The sequence below is a fragment of the Mchenga conophoros genome, linkage group LG12 (assembly GCF_057382185.1).
Source record: "Mchenga conophoros isolate Kocher_MC1m ecotype Shallow Benthic linkage group LG12, M_conophoros_male_GT1.1, whole genome shotgun sequence".
NCBI classification, from domain to species: Eukaryota; Metazoa; Chordata; class Actinopteri; order Cichliformes; family Cichlidae; genus Mchenga; species Mchenga conophoros.
This window is the reverse complement of record NC_140537.1, coordinates 20628424-20650668: the sequence shown is the minus strand read 5'-3', so window position 1 is coordinate 20650668 and position 22245 is coordinate 20628424. Positions and strand designations below refer to the sequence as shown.

General features: G+C 42.3%; 1 protein-coding gene across 2 annotated transcripts in view; it reads right to left on the bottom strand.

Annotated features, from left to right (window-relative positions):
- Positions 1-22245, bottom strand: part of emid1 (EMI domain containing 1) — a 55047-nt gene that overhangs the window by 5068 nt on the left and 27734 nt on the right. For both annotated transcript variants that reach the window (XM_085294385.1, XM_085294386.1), the window contains 8 exons: positions 8877-8966; positions 8229-8290; positions 7978-8110; positions 6830-6874; positions 6632-6739; positions 4482-4607; positions 2063-2152; positions 41-93 (listed from right to left, as the gene is read on the bottom strand). In XM_085294385.1, coding sequence (XP_085150511.1) covers positions 41-93; positions 2063-2152; positions 4482-4607; positions 6632-6739; positions 6830-6874; positions 7978-8110; positions 8229-8290; positions 8877-8966 — 707 coding nt within the window. The remainder of the gene's footprint in view (positions 1-40; positions 94-2062; positions 2153-4481; positions 4608-6631; positions 6740-6829; positions 6875-7977; positions 8111-8228; positions 8291-8876; positions 8967-22245) is intronic.

Genomic DNA, 22245 nt, shown 5'->3' with positions numbered 1-22245 from the left:
CAGCGACTATCGTGCACTGCTGTGCTGTGAGCAAACTTACATTTTGTCCTGCTGGACCAGGAGGTCCTACCGGGCCTTTAGGACCTGGGGGACCTGAAAAACAGATTAAAAGATTTATATTAGCACAAGAGTTTTGTGTTTTACACCTTTTTAACCTGACATAGTGACACACAGAACCTGTAGGTGTTCATAAGTTTATGTTATCAAAGCCTTTATCTTCAAAATGGAGAAGAAAGATCAGTGGAGATTATGAAAAGCATATTAAAAGAAATAAATATAAAAAGCATCACTGACAGGCATCAGTATATACAGTTAGGTCCATAAAAATATGGACAGAGACAATCATTGACTTTTAAATGAAACAACTCAGATGCAGTTAAAGTGCAGACTTCCAGCTTTAATTCAGTTTGTTGAATAAAAAGATTGCATAAAAATGTGAGGAACTAAAGCATTTCTAACTCAATCCCTTCATTATAGGGGCTCAAAGTAATTGGACATATTTAATAACTGAAAGCTCAGTCATTCATCAATGACAGCCTGAAGTCTAGAACTCATGGACATCACCATGATGCTGGGATTCCTCCTTTTTCATGTCCTGCCAGGCCTTTACTGCAGTAGCTTTAAGTTTCTGTTTGTTTGTTTGTGGGCCTTTCTGTCCGAAGTTTCATCTTCAACAAATGAAATGCATGCCTAATTTCTTTAAGATCAGGTGACTGACTTGGGCATTCAACAATATTCCACTTCTTTGCTTTAATAAACTATTGGGTTGCTTTGGATGTCACGCAGTCTTCGTGCAGTCTTCTCTGTATGGTAGACTTGGATATCAAAATGTCTGCCTCCTGGATAGTGTTGTTCACTTGTTGTTGTGAAGGAGTTTATCATTACCCTGCAAATAATTCTGCAATCATCCACCACTATTGTCTTCTGTGGACGTCCAGGTCTTTTTGCATTGCTGAGTTCACCAGTGCTTTCTCTCTTTCTCATTATGTACCAAACTATAGATTTTGCCTCTCCTGCCATTGTGGCAGTTTTTCGGATAGGTTTTTCTGTTTTCGCAGCTTAAGGATGGCTTGTGCAGCCTGCATGGAGAGCTTTGGCTTCGTATACCCTTAAAAGAAAACTGAAATGAAAGCGTCTACACATTTTGTCCATGTCCATTATAGAAGTATAATTAGAATTATTATTAGAATTATAGAATGTTTCCGAAAACAGGTAGAAAACCAAAACTTGTGTCAGTGTCCAAACTGTACACAATAAAAATATAATAACACAGAAAAAGATCATAACACAGTGAGATACTGCACAAGATGCTTGTTCATTCAAACTGTAAGACATGCAAAGGGGCTGTGTTCATTTTGCATATTTGAGTTTGTTTAGAGTGTATACAAAGTTGTGACCACACCTAAGTGTAGTCATCAGTGTGTGGACTTGTTTTTGAAGGATATTTCTTTCTTTCTGGACATCTGGTTAAGAATGAAAAACATTTACTGCCTGTAACATTGCACCAGTTTGGTAGTGGCTCAGTGATGAGCTGAGGAGGTATATCCATGGAGGGATGTACAGACCTCTACAGGCTAGGCAACAACACCCTGAATGCCATTAGGTATCAGGATGAAATCCTATGACCCACTGTCAGACCCTACACTGACACAGTGATTCCCGGGTTCCTCCTGGTGTACTACAATGACCTCATGTAGGGGAAGTATGCAGGCAGTTCGGAGAGGATAAAAGAATAAAAGAACTGATACCATTGACTGAGCCCTGCACACTGGCCTGACCTAAACCTAAATGTTTTTTGTCCCACGTTGCACCTCAGTGATCCCCTGGTGCAGAAGACGGGGGAGATCCCCCAGGACCTCGTCTGTCTTCTCATTAGCAGCCGCAGTGTTTTCAGGCATGCATACAAGCACGTGGGGGGCCATACAAACTACTATTGTTGATATTTTGGCAAAATCTACTAACCTGCTGCATAATTTTTCACTTTGATTTTTGTGGTGTCTTTGAATTCAGTCCTGTAGTTTAATATTTTTTAATAAAGCTGTTAAGAGTGTTTAATGCTCACCAATAGGTCCGGGAGGCCCCTGAGGTCCTGGAACAGGTATCCCTCGAGAGTCGTGGAAGGTGTTGGTGAAGAAAGGGTCTTTTCCACGATCTGGAAGTTGAAACAGAAAATGCACGTGTGTTTAAAGGAAAGCAGAAGCTATTGGTAAAGTTAAAATGAGTTCCTTTAAGCAGAAAAAAATCCACTTTTGTAGCTTCACCATCTAAACAAACTCTTAAAATACCATTAATTTATTTTCCTCAGTTATAATACTGAGTTGAATTTATTTGTCATGCGTTTCATTCTATAAAAGGAGACTTGTGATATGAGTAACATCATCTGTCCTCCCAATGAGCTCCACAGAACAAATTATATTTTGGTTATATTTCCATATTGTGCTGTTTTTTATTAGGTTCTAATTTGGTAGCCAAGCTCGATAAGCGAGCCATATTTTGCCTGTGCCAAATAAGAAATTGGTCATTCACCAACATTTCATAAAGAAGCAAAATGGCAAAATATCTCATAATAAGAAACATGAACTTCTTGATCCAACTACATGCACCCTGTTAGGCATCTTAGTGGATGGTTAAGTTTTTGTGTGACAAATCAGCCTTACCTCTAGAGGGCAGTGTACTCCAATAAACAGTCAAACTCAATCTCACGACTTCGCCAGGGCAGTAAAATATACTAAACTGTAGTTTGATACGTATAAAAGTTCAACATGACATAACAAAAAAGTTTCCACTGTTGAACAGCACTGACTGTGCATGCACAGCCACATGTGTTCGAAGAGGAAGGGCCAGTTGAAGAGGGTGGTTCATGTGTGAATGTTAGAGGAAATGTACGTTTGTTGGGTCATTTTATACTGTCAGGAAACACAGGTCCAATCACAGCATGAGGCCTCGGGAGAATTAGAGAGAAGGTGGAGGAAGAGAACCCAGAAACATCCTTCAGCTGCCTGATTCTTGTTGCACACCACTAAAAAAAATCAGGGCTGCTTTTTTGTATCTGATACGCTTCATTTCCTGCTTACAACAAACTGGAATCTGTGGCTTGACGTAACATGAAAATCTGCTCGACCACTAACAAACACTGAGGTCATGCTTTTAAACAGTCCTGTTCTTAAGTACTACGTGTTGGCCGCTGGTTTAGGAACCCTCTCCAGTCCTGCAGACGGGAATTCCAACATCCTGATGCAGATGTCGAAGCCAAATAATCCAGTGTTTTCCAAAGGAAGCTCTGCACAGAACCCCCGTCTTATGTTCCCTGCTGTTACTTTGATGTGAAAGAAATGACCCACAGTTTCGGAAATAATCATGCCAACCTCTAGCCTGCGTCTCCACACAGGAACCCGGAGCCTGCAAACGGGTGTGCTGCATATTTTGTTTTTACCACTGAACCCATGTATAAAACCCGCCTGTGTGCTGACCTTGGAAGAGCTGGTGTGGGCCCCCATCTGTCTGTCACCCCCTCCACCCCCACCTCTTCCCTCAGCTGCCTGAGCGACCTACATCTGGAAGCTGTTGAGTGACATCAGGGGTGGACAGGTTCTCATCCCAGCATGTGAAGTCTGTGTCAATCTCTCTGTCTCTGACTCCATTTAACACTCTTTGATTCTGTCCTACTTGGCTGGTAGACAACAAGGAGCAAGTAGCAGTTAAAGGATTAACGTCATCTTGCCTGTTTCCTATTCTCTTTGTTTCTTTTGTAAGGCTGCTATAGACACGTGAACATTAGTTTAAAGAGTCAAGCTGGAAGTCTTTAAAATTGATGTCACCCTGCCTGAATCTGTGTGCGTACACAAGCTGATTTTGTTTGGACGTGGAGTAACAGTGACTGGTTTGGCTCAAAAACACACCAATTCATGCGAGAAGGTGGTGACATCTGACATGGACCTATTTACCATTTGGACATCTAGGTCCGTTAATAATAGGTTATGAAAAGTCATAACTGGAACCAAAGTAAAAGAGCAGAACCAATTTTTATAAACAAAAAGGAATAAAGTCACATTTAAATGGAATATACAGCAAATCAAGCGGAAGTGGGCTGTTTTTAAAAAGTCCTAACAGCTGACGTCCTTTGAGATGGAGATGCTTTAGTTTGACAATAAAGAGACTGAAAATAAAAAATAAATTGGGGTTTATGGAGTTAAATAGAAGTGTTGTACCCCAAATCCCCATCTTTGCTTGAGGCTGACAGCTGATGGCTACATTACTAGGTAGTAGCACAGCAGTTAACAGCAGTTAAGCGAAAAGGTGTAAAAAAAGTTTAGAATAAAAAAATATTTTTTTACTAGTTCTACTAAACTGAATTTGAACTTTGCTCCTTAACAGCGTGAAATGATTCGATTTATCAAAAACCTAAATGGGTATTTTAAATGTTTGTAGTGAATTAGTGTCATAATAACTACATGAGGTCTCTTAGTTGCGCAGGGTCTTACTGTGGTCTGGTTCTGGGATGCGGGCACTGGCTGGTGCTGGGGAACCTGCAGGGCCCGGAGGCCCCGGTGGGCCAGGCGGGCCTGGAAGACCTCTCCCTCCTGGCAGTCCTGTTGGACCACGGGGGCCTGGGAGTAGGCATGACAGAAAAATCACCATGGTGACAGACGTTCTGTACAGCAGGGATGTGTCACAGCGAAATAAGACCTGAGTTTCCTCTGAAGAGGCACAGCTCATGGCAGAATGATAAATGACTGTGGCTTATGTGACGACAAGAGGACAAACAACAGAGAGGAAAAAGATTAGATAAAGTGTTGAGTGATGCAACATAGTGTCTCTTAGGAGTGAGTGTGTGTCTGTGTCTACATGTGGAGTAAGATCAGGAGCTAGACTGAACAGGAGAGGTGTATAAACTTTCTTTTGTCTATAGTTAACTAGAAGATGGTCTTTAATTTACCAGTGCTGGCATCTTTACAATGGGAAATTCAAATAAACACAATAAACTCTGCAAAGTGTTGCTTGGACTGGTTCACAGTAAATTAAATGCTCTCTACATACACAAAAATGGCAAATCTGTAAGTGCGCATAAGCAAAAGGGACCCTCGTCACCCCCAAGCGTTATTTTGAAGATGGAAAAAAGCACCACAGTGACATCTGACCTCATTGTTTGGATTCCTCTGAGGTCAGGCTGTATGCTGAACACAACCTCTCGCCCTCCACCACCTTTTTTGTATATATACTAAATGACATTTCATTATTTACAGATTTTCAGCATAATATATTGCATCTGATTTGACATTTTTACTGATCGCAGTAAAGAAACAGCAGCAAAACCAGCTGCTTTGGCTACTTCATGAAGATCGCAAGCTGCAAGATGCAGCACAGTGTTCAGAGGGCCAGAAAAAGCAGCTCTTTAAAGCCTTTGTGACATATTAGGGAAAACAATTTCAGTTTTTCTTCTAGGATAATGGTTCCCCAGAGCAACTATGGGATGATATGGCAAAATATTAGTCAGCATTTTAATACGACTCTCCTGTAAGTTATCAGGGCTCGTATCATATCATACAACATCACTTCTCCTAACTACAGCTGTTCACTTTTGATTTTTCCCACAACCTCTGGCTTAAGAAACATATTTATCTACATTTAGCATGACACTGGATGCATTCCAGGCCTGTGTTTATCTTTCTCTTTGAGTGTTAAAAAAACAAAAATAAAAATCAGTACAGTAAAATAAGAAAACCACAGCGCTGCTTTTGGATACCTATGAAGTAATGGAGATAGAAAAACACCAACACCAAAGGGGCATATGGAAATCATAAGGCTCTGGGATTTCGTATACGTATTGCTTGTGTTCATTTCAATTGAAGTCACATGGTGGGTTTGTAGTTCAGCGTTTGCTCCAAATCTCATCTTTACCCAGCAGCAGGCAGAGAGCAGGGGTCACATGTTAGCCTGAGAGGAGAGGCACTCCCTTCACGATCCACAGCAGAGGAATAACAGCTTATAGCAAGAGCAGATGTTGTGACACACTTATAGACCGCCATTTACTTTATTCATTATTCAAGTCACAGCTGCCTCCGGATTTACGTTTTTCCCCGCAGGTCATTTATTATTTGTACATAACAACTGAACTCTGAATCTGTGGAACAGATTTATGATCCCGTGTCTGTTCTGGCTGCCGACCATGAAAAGCAACACATGTTGGGGAGTTTATATACAGTCAGAAAACAAATACTTTGCTACTTTGCTTCTGGAGCATGCACTTTTTAGAAACCTATGATTTTCAAAGCCAACCAGCAAAATACTCAAATTCCAGTAAGTTACCAGCAGGCCTCAAGGGGGGTTGGATTGTCCCAGCATTTAGTGCTGGAGGGTCTGCACGCCGACTGAGAGGTTTGAGGGAAAGACAAACGCTCTGGATATGGACATCACAGGTCAGGAGGAGATACTCTCCTGTTGTTTTCATGGCCCTTTGGCCTCTTGTTAGCCATTGTTCCACAGACAATAGTGACTAGATAGGCAATAACTAAACAGCTGATCTGACATACCCTCTCTCTTAGTGGCACACATGCAACTTTACAACAGGACGAGGTTTATTTGTTACTCTTATCTCTGCTAACAAAGACCTTTTCCTTGAGTCCACCGTTACCTGCTGGTCCAGGGGATCCTTTTGATCCAGGGGCTCCAGACGGGCCCCTTGCCCCGGCCCCACCTCGAGGCCCAATAGGACCTGGCAGCCCTTGAGACCCTGGCTTCCCTAAGAGAAGGAAACAGCCATGAGTAATCGCAAAGCCCTAACTGGTTTACATCTTAAGTAGTTTTACATCAACTGAAAGTTACAATTTACCATCTCTGCCAGGAAGCCCATCTCTTCCCTTTTCACCCTGAGGACCTGAAATTAAAACAGGAGAGGTTTGATAAAAACAATCCAAGTATAATCCACCAAAGGATGAGGTGCAAACAGTCACAGGAAGAATGTGTCATTGTGTTTATAGGTCAGTATTAGGGCTCATTAAATGTTTTAGCTAGAAAATAAAACATTTTTAAAGTGCCAATTTTATATACATTTTAAAGGGCTAGTTAATTCTAACACAGGAAACTGATTTCCCTTACCTAGGCAACTCTTGGGGTTTATGTAAAGCTTTGGTTGTAGTGATTTTTGGGAATACTTTATTAAAAGGAAGCAATTTTACACATCAGATTTCATTTGCAGCTCTTCCATTATTGGAAACAGTCGTATAAAACCTGCAGAGAACAGCGTAAAGACATTAAATGATTTCATTTATATCAGAATCTATTAAGGTCTTATTCAGCAGAACCTCCACCAGAACAGTTAAGCAACACCCCACACATAGTGGTGCTGAAGAACAGGCAGAATGAGGAAAATCTAAACCAAGCCTTCACTATGCATTACATAAGAGTGCACTTTGGCCTGAAGGTGGCACCAGAGGAAAACTCACAGGGTGCTGGTTTAGAAATGGTTTATCCTGTGGGGAGAAGGAACTGGTTCAGAAAGATGTTTTATATTTCTGATTTACAAATGGATCAGGGAGCTTTTTCTTTGACACAGGGAGCAGTGGATGAGCACTGGGGAGTAACTCAGCCAGAGCGGTAGACCAAACAGCACTCAATTTCTCCAGGTTTGTCTCATTTAAGACAAATAAAAGTCTTTAATTTGAAAGTCCAGTAAATCAAATCTTTCTCTTGCTGATGGTATAACAACACTGATGACTGCGTCTTTAGCTGCAGCCAGTGCTGGGCTCAACTCCAGGAAAGGAGAGGACGCTCACAGAGCTGAAAGAGAGCTGCACTCTGACTTTTGTTAAAGGAAATAAGTGCGTGTGCATTGGGTGAAACAGGATACGAGCAGAGGTGTGCAGGTAGCGAGCAGGAAAAGCTGCAAGGAATGATTTCTGACTTAATTATTAAACGTAAACGTTGACGGAACTAAATGGAAATGCCTAAACTTGACACGTGAGAGCAGGATACACCTACCTGCAGGTCCCTGCTCACCAGGAGCTCCCTGAGCGGGCACAGCCCCCATCAGTAACGAGGTCTCTGGAGCAATTCCCACTTTACCCTGAATGTGGCGATGCGATATGGAGGCCGGAGCTGTGAGTAATTGGACCTGGTGCAGGAAAACATAAAACAAGCGCAGGTAATTAAAACAATACGATTGTTTAATGTAGGCCAGTCACGTTCCTCAGCGTTTCACATGCTGCGTCTGAACAAGTAAAAGTCTTCACCTTCTCCTCCAGCGTGTTCAGCCTGTCGCTCATAGCAGTGATTCGACTGCAGTTGAGACAATCTGAAAAACAGATTTTAGTTGGAGGAATCAGACATGTAAAGATGTGGCATACCTACTTTTAGGATTAGGCTTAAACTTTTTCTTTGATAAAGCTTATAGTGAGAGCTGGATCAGGTGACCCTGAATCATCCCCAATTATGCTTCCAAAGGCTCAAGCTGCTGGTTGACCTCACGTGATCCACTGAGCACTGCTCTTTTACTCTTTTCACTCCCCGTGTGATGAAATGTCATTAGCTTTGTGCCTTCTTTCTCCTGCGGTTTGTTCTTTGTCCTCTATAGGTATCATGTGCAATGTGCTGACCCCATCACCCTGCTATTGATTGTTATTGTTATATCTTTGTTTTCCACCCTGGGCCTGGTTGTGAGGTTTTTACCTCCTAAACGGGAGCTGTTGTCTTCCCTCTGTTACCAACTAAATTACCAAGTTCTTACTTAAACCATCTCCCTACCTTTGTACCTAAAAGATCTTTTCCTCACTGTGTTATGCATCCTGAGATTAATTTTGTTGTGGTTTGGCATTACAAGAATAAAACTGAGATGAGAATTGCCGTCTAGTCAAAATAATATCGTATTCACAGTTACTTACTGGAGATTGCTTCTCCCGTGCGTGCAGGTGGCCGGCGTAGAGTAGATGGTTTTCTTAATGCCTCTTGAGCTACAAGCCGGTTTCCTGCATCTGTTTAAACCAAAAGACAAAGTGGAATAAATGTCAGTTCTGTGTTTTGCATTTGAAGTTTTTATAATTTCCTGAGCTTGACAACATAATATTTAGATCCCAAAAGGTTAATTCTGTTCATCTGGACGTAGCATTTTCAGTGGGAAACGTTTCGCCACTCATCCCAGTGACTTCTTCAGTCTCAGCTGACTGCAGGTTTCCCCAACCTTATAAGCAGTACCTTTGCACAAAGGTGGTTAGTGAGTGTATTTTCTAGTTTACCAGTGGCATTAGAGCTAAAATGATTGCTTGGGAAAGAAAAGGAAACCATACATCATCATCTGGTTTAAGTAAAGAGACTAAGACAGGAGTAGGCAACTCCAGGCCTCAAGTGCCGGTGTCCTGCAGATTTTAGATGCATCCTTGATCCAACATGGCTGATTCAAATTGCTAAATTACCTACTCACCATCTCTTGAAGTTCTCCAGAGGCCTGGTAATGAACTAATCATTTGATTCAGGTATGTTGGCCCAGGGTGAGATCTAAAACCTGCAGGACACCAGTGCTTGAGGCCTGGAGTTGTCTAACCCTGGACTAGGACAACGCTCATCTCTGATTCTCACCGCCAAACTGTAGGATTCAGCATTCAATTTTGTGTTTAACCTAATGTCATCACTCCAAGAATTCAGTTACAGACTGTGTTGTGGGTTCTATCAAGATGTTTCACATACATGAAATTGAAAAGACCTCTGTGCTGTTTCTGTCCTCCAGGTGAGCCAGACAGAGCTCAGAAAGGGAAATTAACAGTGACAGTTGCAGCTCTTGTATGTGTTACATTTCCAAAGAACAAACACTGTGCTGCATTTCAGCCGAATTCTTTTACTTTTGCCTCGTTCCTTTAAGGAGGATAGCATCGCAAGGCCTGGGAAAGAGGGCGTGTGAAGACAAACAATAGTTTCCTTGTTGAAAAAGAATGGGGCAGTCTCGGTCCGCATTCTGTTTTGCCTTCATTTTATGAAGTGTGGGAGTTTGTGTCCCAGGGTTGTAGATGATTTGAATGGGCAGACCTTTGTGGAAATGCTAGACTGACTCCATTGTCTGGCCTGGGCTGGCTGTGGTTGGCCCAGGTGCTCCTGATACAAACAAGAGGCTGGGTTCAGCACCTCATTAGCCACCAGGAAGCATGCCTTTCCATTCAGTGGCCAGCGGCCACAGTCGACGCCAAGTACTACACTGAACGAAGCCATGAAATAGCACCTGCAACACAGAGGTGAAGTAGGACAACGGCATTTTTCTTAAACAGCTTCGCGTTTTGTAGCATCGAGATGTCATAATCTGTCTCTATGCACTGCAGGCCCGGAAAAGGAAAATAGAGCGCTTACTGTCATGAAGGAAGAATGAACGTTTTGAAACCTGAGACGTAAAAAGCATAATGAGTTCAGATATTACCCAAAGAGGGGAGAGTGAAAGGGCAAAAGAGGAGTATGAAAAGTACACAGAGCACATGGTTTAGGGTAAAGTGAGACTGCTCCAATAATACCCCGGCCCCGCCTCTCCTCGACCTCTGTGCTCATGATTTCACTGTTTTGGGTTCTGGGTATTTCTCAGAGGATTACAAGTGTAGATGGATTCAAACCATGTAATGTTATGGCATGACCTCCGGATTGTAGAAAACTCCTCCATGCTTCAGTAACAGCATAAACCTTGCACAGAGACGAGGACATTTCGATGTCTGCTTCACTCTTCTGCAGCGTACTTCAGTCTACACGGAGGAAGGCAGAGGAGACAAAGAGACGTGTCTATGTGCATGCACATCCTGCAGGCTTTTCTCTGTGAAGCCCACTTCATATAGATGGCTGCATTCAATTACAAAGGTAGGAGGTGGGGGTGTGGGGGGGGCTCAGGATAAGAAATCTAGCTCTCCCTCCTCCCCTCCTGACAGCGCGTCTTTTCCCTCTAAAGTAAAGAACATTCAAGCGCCAAGATCCCCTCACCCACACTCGAGCTATTGTATGAAGCATTATGCCGGCTTTGGCACAAGAACTATAGCCTCCCACACACCTCTTGCACACTTTCTCTGTCTCTCGGTCTTGCAACAACAAATATTGAAATCTTCAAGACCCCTTTTTTTCTTTAGCATCCCCTCAGACAGTATCACTTTACTACAAAGCCTGTGGCGTGCACGCATGCAGACCTGAAGAGTGAGGATGACTGGGATGCCCCAAGAGTGCCTCCATCGCTCTGCTGGCCAACAATAACTTCATCACAGTTAATGAGTGGCCCCTGATGGACACGGTTCATCGTATCCCCTATTTGTTTGAGCTTACTGGGCTAATTGCCCCAGTGAGAGGGGGATCAAAAAATGTGAACGCATCTGATCTTTTTACCCCGTGTTGCACTGGGTTCCAATCAGTGACAGACTCAGAGTTCTTCATTAGAGAAAGACCCCTGCAGAGAATTCAGCAGACCAGAGGCTGACATCAGCCAGCACTTGTTAAGCTTTTCTCTCTTTTGCACAGAAATCTCACACAGAGTTGAGTGAGTTTACAAACCCTTTCTGGATTTTCTTTGATGCTTCTGGTGCAATAATCTCCGAGGAACATGAGGGAGAGATGAACAAAGGTCACAAAGAGAAGGTTATCTTTTCCCATTTTAAAGTGAGGGTGCATTTTCGAGAACGAGCAAAAGGATCGAGGCAAAAGTGTTACAACTTTTAATGAGGGTTCTGAAAAACAAATCAGTTATTCGACCTAATCTGACATTTATTATGGAGTTCTGAAGTTATCCAAAAGTCAAAGGGAGATTCTGCGCACACATTTAAGCATGCGGCCGGTGGCTAAGGCTAGACCATTGAAACTGCATGCTTAAATCCAGGCAATAAGTCTGCCAAGCCGCACATGCAACCTTGTAAACATCGGTTGAAACCCTAACAGACTTTCTTTCCCTCTTGTATTTCCTCTGCCTCACGCCACCACAAACAAAACAAAAAACAACACTGGAGCTGAACTAATCGTGTTGTGCTCTTTGCATCTTATATCCAAACTCTCCAACAGAAACAAAACGCACTAACATTTAGTTATGCATGTGCTTTAAATATGTCGGTCACTGCATTTGGATTTTACTGACAGAAAGTATGTTTAAAATAGTCTAAAACAAAAGTAAGACACATTGAAGCAGACAGAAGGAGAGTGAGTGGGAACTTGCCAGGGTAACAGACTGCTTTGTGAGCCAACAGTAGAGACACGCTTACTGTATGCCAAGTGCAAACGGGGCCAAAAGGGGAAAGACCTGAAACTGAACTGGTTTTTCAGTAAAATTGAAAAGTTAAGAGAATGCAGCTTTTCAATTTGGATCCCAGAAAAGCATTAAAAACTTGTTTTACTGTAACACCTTTTTTTGTGGTCGCAGCTTTATTAAAAACTTATTTTTATTACTTGAAACTGAGTCGGCGCCAAATGCACAATGAACAGGGCTTTAGCAGAATCTCTATGATCTAAGGTGTGTGTGTGTGTGTGTGTGTGTGTGTGTGTGTGTGTGTGAGCTCTTATGTAGCATTTTGTCTGTGTGAGTGTGAAAGAGACACACACACAGGGCTCTGTTATTAATGGACCAAGGTCATTCCTTCAGTGATACTCTCCCTGTGAAAATAAACTTGATGCTAAGAGGCCAGTTAGCCCTGCCAACCAGAGCCTTTAAACACACATCTCACACCCAGCTGCACTGACTGCCTGATCCTGGAAGCTCATAACCTCCCGAGGTTTATTTGTTCTCCACAGTTTGCGGACTGACTACCTCTATGAACGTACGAGTGAAGCATTCGCAGTTTTGTCAGCAGATGGTGGATGAAAATACGAAGATATGCCTGAGGAGCCTTTAAAGGGTTGTCCGTACTGTTTCCCTGCATCCTGCTGTGATGCATCAAAGTTGGACGTTCCTGTTAGGAGATACAGTCCACGGTGTGGAGGCAGCCGTGAACAAAAAACATCAAAACGCACACACAAACACACGCGCTCACACTGGAGCGAGCAGACACAGCAGAGTACATGGTCCTGATCCGATCCATCTCTGTCTGGTCAATTAGCTGAGCTCAGCGCTGCAGCATCATTAGTGACTAGGCGCTGACAGCCGGCCGGGGGAGGCGTTTGTCTCTGTCTCTGACTCCGGACAGACTGAAGACTGCCGCCTTCAGATAAACACACTCACACACCATCGACCCGCAGAGAACACTGACTCCTAGAAATAAGTCAAGTTAAACAAGGTGGCTGCTCAGAACATATGTTTGCTGAGCAAGCAGTTTCTTTTGTCTATTCTGAGACATTAATCTGATATGGATTCATTCATGCTCTTCTTCCACTTCCACTACCTCTAATGCTCCTTTCCCCCAAAAAACTATATTCAGTATTTGTGACTTCTGAACATCAAAAAATATACAAAAGACACAAAAATGTGAAACTATAAACTGAGAGATATGAAGTAGAGACAAACATTTGATCCAAATCTTAATATTAATCTTCCTGTAAGGAGACACATCCACATTAAATATACTTTTGTTGTCCTTGCCAATATTAAATGCTGTATTTTTACACTTAGCTACATTTATTCAGTCACAGTGGTCTGCGGTCTAGTGCCACAGAAACCAGTGCTCCCTTCAAATTATTCCAATGAGTTCCAGTGAGTTCCTTGTAGTCTGGGGTCTATCTATCTCTCGCCAGCTGGGATTGTACTGCACTGGTAACAGGATCATATTAGCAAAATATCCAAATCCATTCTTGATGCTTGGCTCAAATCAGTCTTAACTTATGTTTAAGTCTATTAAAGGAGACCCTCCCTGCTAAGGCTGGCAGGTCCCAGTCTGGTGTCTGAGCGCCATTGTTTACTCTGCCTTCCCAGGGTGGCAGGTGTCTTTTATTAGGTGATTGACTTAAAGGTGGGATGCACATCGTCATTTCCTTACTTCAGAATTGCCATTCTGTGTCTTCTACCTCCAAGTCTGAGTCATAATTGCAGGTAAGAAGGAAGTGCAGCCTTGCCTCTAACAATGGAGGAAAACAGGGGGGGGGAAACAAAAAAAGAGGTAAACAGAGCAAGACTGGATCTAAACTTTTACATTGCAAAGTTTGAAAACACGGAGGCAGCCAGCCCACATCTGGTCTCTCTTTACACATCTAGCTGAGGTGATCGAAAGGCCCGCTGCAAAAGAAACCACGCTACAGCCTCAGGGACCCTGCGGTGAGAGTGTGAAGGGTTAAAGGTTTTAGCCTCATGCAAACGCATCTCACATAATCAATCAGTGCAGACACAAAAACGCAGAGCAGTGGAAGGCAGCACACCAGAACCCCAGCATCTAACCGCACCCTCCACAGAGCTGGACCTCCATCAAGATGAAAATAATCGATTGCATTTAGTCTGACATGCTTTCTGTTTATATTAGTCACATGTGTTTTTAACAAATTAACGAAAGAAATGAAATGCCTTACTTAATATGTGATGCTTCATTTTGCATTTGTCCTCAACAGTTAGTTTAGTTTTTAAACAGGACACATAAATCATCCTGTATGTTCAACCTGTTACCAAACAAATTTAGAGAGTTAAATCTCTGTAATTTACAGTGTACTAGAGTTTTAACTTGTTCTCTGCTGTGAGATTTCCACACTGGTGCACTTGTAGTGTTGGTTTGTCAGAATGAAGAGGGCTGCAACTGTAGAAACAGAAATGAGTTTCAGTTGTGTGCCATGAAAAGCGTAAAGAAAATGTTCTGATGCTCCAGACAGAAACTCAGCATTCAGGATCAGAATTACAGTCTAATAAAAGAAAGCAATCAGTGAGGCATGGCGATGTTTGTGTAATTACTTTTACTGCATAGAGGTAGGAGGACACAGCTCTGCGCTGAAAGTCAAACTAAAGCAGTTTGAACTTTATCCTGTTGTAGAGTTGGGGAAAAGAAACTTAAAGTCGTATTGTGCACAGAGAATAAATTAGACTGCATTGTGAAATTTTTAGCTCACTCTCTTGCAAAAGGTAGTCCAGTTCCAGCAGTTTTTCTAGTCTATACTGCTGTGGAAACAGTTTATTCTAATTTATTTTATTCTGGTTTATTTAATTTGTTTTGGGGGTTTTTGCCAATTCAAATTGATCCCTTACAAGAAAGGGAGCAGTTATAAGACGCTCTGATGCCTGCTTATATAAGTATATACATAAATCACCACATTTTCACTTGGTAAGGCCATTATTGTGCTTTATGTGATTTGGAGTTGCCCAAAAAAAGCATACCTGCACAGATATCTCTTTAACAGTCCTGCATTGTAAGCAAACACATACATATACTGCAGATGCAGCTCAGTTTGAGCAGAAGTTTTCTTTGGGCTGTGACTCTGCCAATTCTCACATCAGTCCTTTCAGCTCCTCCAGCCCATCCAGATGTGCTTGCACACAAAACCTCTAATCTTTCACAGGAAGGAGGAGGGTCTCCCGCCTCTCCGCCAACTTCTCTGTCCCACACAGGGCTGTCTTTACCTCACTGTCCCTCTCGCTTACTCTCCCTATCGCTCTCTGTTTTTACAGCACATGCCTGTAGTGATGCTGATGTCAGTGACGGGGTCTGCATCTCAGTCTGGCCGTCCCTCTCACCTCCCTCCCCAGCAGGCGGAGGTGTGTAATTACAGAGCAGTGCTGGGCTGAATGGTCTGACTGGTGGGGTGACTGCGGTCTGCTGACAGAGGTGTTTGTCTAGCCTAAAGACATGTGCTCCCATTGGCATTCTGGGACAGGAGACTGGTCACACTTGGCACGGACAGCTGTGAGGTAGACCTCTCTGCACAGGATGTGGCATAACTTCCCCTCCCTCCCTCCCTCCCTCTCATCAAGCTTCCTGCTTCTTGCATTTTCCAGTAAGTTCCATCACGAGAGACCTGCAGCTATCTGTCCCACATCAGCTTAGACTGGATACTGGAGAATACCTGCAAGGCACTTCTAAATACCAGTTAGAGGAAAATTGAGCTTTGTTTCCCAGTCACTCACCAAGTTCACCTCTAATTACTAAGCAGAGCAGCTCTTGTTCCACAGTTTGTTAACTGCCTGTTTAAGGGTGAGTGTGTCTTGGCTGTCTCATTGCAAGACGCTGCCTGATTGTCCAAAAAAGCAGGAGAGGCAGCGTGTGTTTAAAGAGAGAGCCACAAAAAGACAACGGGTCTGGTGTTTATGTAAAGCCTCAAAAATTCAAATGAATTTAGAAAAGGAATAAACATTATTTGCTGCAGTAAAAGTAGCATGCACACACACAAACAAAGAAAACAAAGCATCACCATATGGCACAATGGAAACAATTTTCTCCTTGCCATGAAAGCAAACAATGCTGCGGTTTGTGTAAAGTGGCTAAAATTAGTGCTGGGTGCATTTGTCAAACTGCAGCATGCTGACCTAAGACAGTATGTGGTCGGGACAGGGTGCACTACAAATCTGCCCCACAGTCTTTAAACGTTTCCACTTGAAAGCAGCAGATGTGTAATAAAAGCATGTGGCACAGGCTGACAATCCAGCTCACACCCTTCAGCTTTATTAAGAGAGACGCAATAACGCAGAAGTCCGACGAAGCTCAGCTCCTCCCTCCTGATCCTTGTTGACCCAACAAAAGCTGCTTAGTAAACTTTGGCTTGGCGACGTTCTCCCTTTCAGTGATGTGCAAACTTTCTCTTCTCCTCTGCGGTCACCAGGGAAACGAGTGAAAACAGGACAGCATGGCTACACACCAGCACTGTTTGATTCTCTTGTCTGTGACCTCTCCATAAAAAACACTTCTGACACACAACAGCAATTAAACCCCACCGCTCCTCTCAGCCAGAGGAGACCAACAAACCATAGCTCTGAAAATATTCAAGAACAGAATTAGTCAGACATACAAACACACACGAGCTCTGACTTATTCACTCAAAGATACTGCTTTTGACTACACAAGCTTTAAATATCTTCAGTGCTACAGTAAGCTCTATAACAGCTTGCTTCTACTGCAATTTTGCTCTGATTCTGTCCGCTGTGATATCAAGGTGCTCAGCCACGTGACTGCTGGGATGTGAGAGTGCGGAGGCATCATCACAATGAAGTCCAGTATTTTTTTTTCTATTTAAGTTTCATTCAATTTATAATCATTAAACCCTAATTCACAGTTAGAAATGCTGTCAACACAAAAATGGCAAAAATTGCAGTTCTTCAAGCTGCCACTAGAGGATGGCTGTGTGGCATGAAATTGGTCACAAAGAATCCACCATAAACTTCCTCGTGATTGTTTTGGTCGCAGCAGTCACCAGTAGTTTATATAGAAAACACCAACTTGTCTGCAAACACTTGTAAACTACTCTCCAAGCAGTTGTGAAACAGTGAAAAGTGCAACACAAACTGGAAACGGAGACTGTTTGCCTTTCAAAGTAAAAGCTGCATCGTTTTGAAATGTGCTGATTGCAGTGATGTGGCACAGGGTCTTCGTTTCTGGTTTCACTAAAGCTTAGGAGAGTAAATGGCAATCGATCAGAATCAGAATACTTTATTAATCTAAGGAAATTCTGTAAAGTTTCTGTAGACAAGGTGATCTCTTCTATTCCATGGGTGTGTGCTGCAACCCGCTAGCAACCATAAGAATCACAAGGAGGTTTTTTGATGCTGTACTGCCTTTGCAGCTGATTTCACCCAGTGACAGGCAGCAACCTTCATGAACCAGTCAGGTAATACACATTTTTCACTAGTGACCGGAGGCATACTTGTCTCAAACCCTGTGTGACTGAGGCCTAACTTAACACAGTTTACTACAGAAAAAAAAAATGTTACACTAAAGCTAATTTTCCTCTAATTTTCTTACCTTTCAAAGTAAAAGCTGCACCCTTCTCATCATTTGCCATCTTGGTGTTTTGAAACTAGTAAGGGATGGATTGCACTGAGAAACCGAGGATACTGGATGCTTATTGGCTACTGCCTTGTGACTGAGTGCAGCTGTTGTGAACTCAATGTGATCTGAAAATAGTGACTGAGGCCATTAAGTCATCAGAAAAGTGTTTCCTGAGCTCACAGAGGAAGGAGCTGAGGGTTGTTTTATACACAAAAGTCTTCTATACACAGAAGTCTTTCTGCAACCAGAGGAGTCTCCCCCTACTGGTCACTAGGAAGAATGCCTTTCTCTTTGCAAATGGATTTTGGGGTGCTTTTAGCCTTTATTGCAACAGGAAAATGGGGAGAAACCCCAGGGGGAAGACACGAATATCTTTGTAACAGATTCAAACCTGGGCCTCTGCATTAGCCTATGACATATGGGTTACCTACTCAACCCAGTGAGCTAAACCAGAGCCTCTGAAAGAATGCAGATTTAAGACATTTCTGCTGGCTTTACTTTTCAGACCCAGAAGTACGCTCATCATTTACACTTTCTAAGGTCCACATTCTGCAGAAACAGCATACAGGCTGAGCTCTTAAATGTTGAAGCAATGCAGCATTAGTTGGATGAAATGTAATGACCTAACTGTTTTTTTTCACTGTCTCTCACATGAACTGCCTTAGTGGCTAGCACCGAATAAGCTTCAATTTCATGCAAGATGAGATGTTAAACACAGAAAATCTTGGAGGAGCAGATATATCCAAACAAAGGCTATTAAGACTAAACATAAAAGACGCTGAAGTGAACAATGGCTAAAATAACAGCAGAGCAGTGGTAAAGTTTACACTCTGTAGCTCTCTGCAAAAACACACTGCTGAATTCCTGGCCGCAAGGCCCTTCTACTCTGACCCTGCTCATTATAATACAGAAGCTCTGTGCCCACAGCTACAGCCAAGAAGAGCATAGGCTACTCCACAACGCTTCAGCCAAACGTCCTGGCTCACGTCTTCTGCTGTACACACTCTGTGCTCGGTGAGTAAATCCTTTGCCCTCTGTTTGAAGGACAAGTCCCATCCAGCACACAGTTTATTTGTCCAAGGCTAGTCTGAAAGCTCACTTATTATGGCTCAGAGGCCTGTTGCCACACCAGCCAAGTACAATTTCCCTGCTGTGGTATGATTTGTGTGTGAGCACACATGAGAGTAAGTCTTCTTAAGAGCGATGTTTCAATAGCCGATATTTTTCCTTAACCACCCATGTAAACAATAAAAACAATTGAGTCTCTTCTGACAACCATGCAGAAGGAGCCATGACAACCAAATACAAATGGTCCAGTTGAACACAATGACTGTGCGATAGTGACAGCACTTGTCCATCCAGAGCCAAGACGCGACTGCCAGACTGTAGATATTCCAGCTTCCCTCAGGACGATATTCTCCTTCAATAGCAAACCATAAAGCTGCCTCAGTCTGCAGGGCTATAAACAAACCGAGAGCAGCAGACATGTGTGGTAAAAAGTGGGCCAAATCTTTCTTCACAATTGTTTCAGTTTTCCTCATGATTCAGCTTCTTCCAGAGTGCATTGTCCGCTTCCTTCACCATAACAAATCATTTGATTTGTCAGTTTCCTTTGGGATTTCTCACGTAACACCCTAATCTCCATTTTGCCTCCATAAGCATGGCTCATGTTACTGTGGAGGTACTGGAGTCCGCTCTGAGGTTTGACAGGGTGAAAAATGCTAGATGTAACACACTGAAATAGCTAAATACCACTGTTTCACCACATACTTTAAAGCAGGACAGAGGCAGAGGAATCTTTGAGAACATCTTTGCATCATTTTCTCATCATAAATATGCTCGATCGCCAATATAAACAGTGTTTAGAAAGACAAACTGTTGGATAAAAACAGTCTGAGTCTTGCCGTTTATAGCAGCGCCCGTTTATTGTTACTTTTAACTATTGTGAAAACAAAGTAATTGTGTCGGGTGAAATTATGGTTTACAATGAGAATTTTAATGGTTTTAGCACCTGAACGGGGAATAAAATTTGGCTGTAGTTCTAGAAAAGGTTTCGCCTCACTAAACGTTTGTCACTTTCTGAAAGCAACTGCTCTGTTTTTTTAAATTTCAGTGTCTGTCTAATTTTCAGACCAGGCCCCTGTTTTGTCACTCAGATGTTCGCATGCTCACTTGTATGTGGATCATATCCGCACTTTGCCACAAGCTAGTTCAGAAATATCCCCCCAAAAATGACTTTAGACATGTTTTATCAGGCAAGAAATTAGAATTTAAGTATATATAAACTGGGCTTTGGTGATTGAGACTGAAACAAAGTGTGTACTGCTATAAACATCTGGATAATTCTTTTGTTTCAGTGTTTTATGACAGCCAACCTTTTACCCAACCTGCAGCTGCAACCAACAGCCACAAACACTCTTGACAATGTGTTGTAAGACGTATGTTTTAAGCAAATTACTCTTCTTTTTTTTTTTTGCAGTGTTTTAATAAAATGTTGCTCTACCTAATCTGCACTCCAATAATTCAGAGCCATAAAAGGTAAAGCATTTAAGGTAAAGCAGGCATGGAAGCCTGGCTTTTAAAAGCAAAACTGTGTTCGTGTGTCCAACCTGCTGCATGTTGTGCATGTCGGGAGATGTGTGTTGTGGACCTGATTGAGTTGCATGTTGTCAAGTCCTGCAGATAGAAACCTGGCATAGCAGAATCTCAAAACACCTCATTTGGCCACCTCGCACCATTTCCTCAAATGGAAATCTCCCTTTAACCAAGGAATGATCACAAAATCTCGTGGTTCCAGCTGAGAAAGGGAAAAACATCAGACACACACTTTCCACTAGATCGCATCAAATCCACCAACTGATACGCCATCACTCCATTACATGCAGTCACACATGTGGAAGCAGCGGCACGGAGCCAGGATCAACATCCCTCCCTTCACACTCCAGACTGATGAGTCCACTGCACGCCGTTTCCTCTTCATGCCAAATCTAAGCATCACTCTTTACCTCGCTACACCTTTATGCGCAGTTCTGCACCTGTTAAAACACACGCGCACGTGACAGAGGCTGACCACGACAGTGTGGGTCCGTGGCCCGCAGCTATTCAGCGGATGCTACAGCGTCCTCTGTGCTTTGACAGATCAGACGCTTACAGCGAGCTCTTCTTGTAACATACAAGCGAAAAAATGAAACTGTAATTAAAGACAGCAGGATGGCATTTTTAGTTTCAGAAGAACGGTGGTGGGATGAAACCAGATGGAGATCAGCTGCTGTTCATTTTACACGGATTACAGATGTTTATGAAACAGCTTCAGGATCCAAAATGACAAAAAAACACAAACGTATTTAATTCATGAGGAAACAGGAATTAAACGGGAAAAGTAACACAAGCTAGCTTAAATCTCAGTAATCTCACCAATAAAACATTGTTCCTGTCATATTTGGCTTCCACTGCCTAAAAATGGGCTATAATTCAATAACATGTAAACATATTGTGGTATTTTAAACATTTCTATTGCACAAGTTAAAAAACGAAAACAATAAATGAGTAACTGAAGGTTTTGGTTTACATGTATTTTGTCTGATGTAATGAAACACTGAGTGATTCTGCTAAACAACAATTTGACTATTTTATTTATTTTATAAGATACAGATGGATCTGTTACTACATATGTAATTTTTTGGACTTGGTGCAGATCGTTTGGCCTCTAAGGGGGTTTTTATGGATCAGAAACTCACATTGGTCTGAAAAGGCTCATGGTAACACCTCATTGTAACTTTTCATCAATCATCATCATTTATTTATTTTCCTAAACACTCATTCAGTTGCATGGAGGCTTTAGCGTATCCCATCTGTCAGAGGGCAAGTGCAGGGAACAGCCCGCACATATAGGGCTTAACACTTAAAGACAACACAACCATTCACACTCACATTTACACCTACAGCCAATTTAACCCAAAGAGAGCCCGCGCAGACATAAAGATCCCAGCCAGCCATTGGATTCGAACCCAGGACAACTGTGGCGCTCTAATTTATTTTGAATTAACAGTGATTTATTGCTGACAAAAAAATAAAATTATGAAGTAATTTCTAACTGTCAAATTTATTTATTTGTATTGTTGCTATAAGCAAGAAAACTGATTTTCGTAATACTTGATTTAAAGAGCTTGTAAATAGGCAGATGTGGTGACAGCGGCATAAATCAAACAGCTGTCTGTTTTCACTCACTAGTTATTTTTAATCTTGCTTGTTGTTTGTTTGCATTTATTTAGTCCTTTTGTTAGATTTGGGCACTGAAACTACTCGGTCAGAGTGCGTAGAAAAAGATTGTGGTTTGGGCTAAAATAGGAAGAGTTAGAAATGAGGCCAGTCTCACTATTGCTGCATCACACTATTATTAAAAGACGACATCTCTGTTTTGAGACATCAG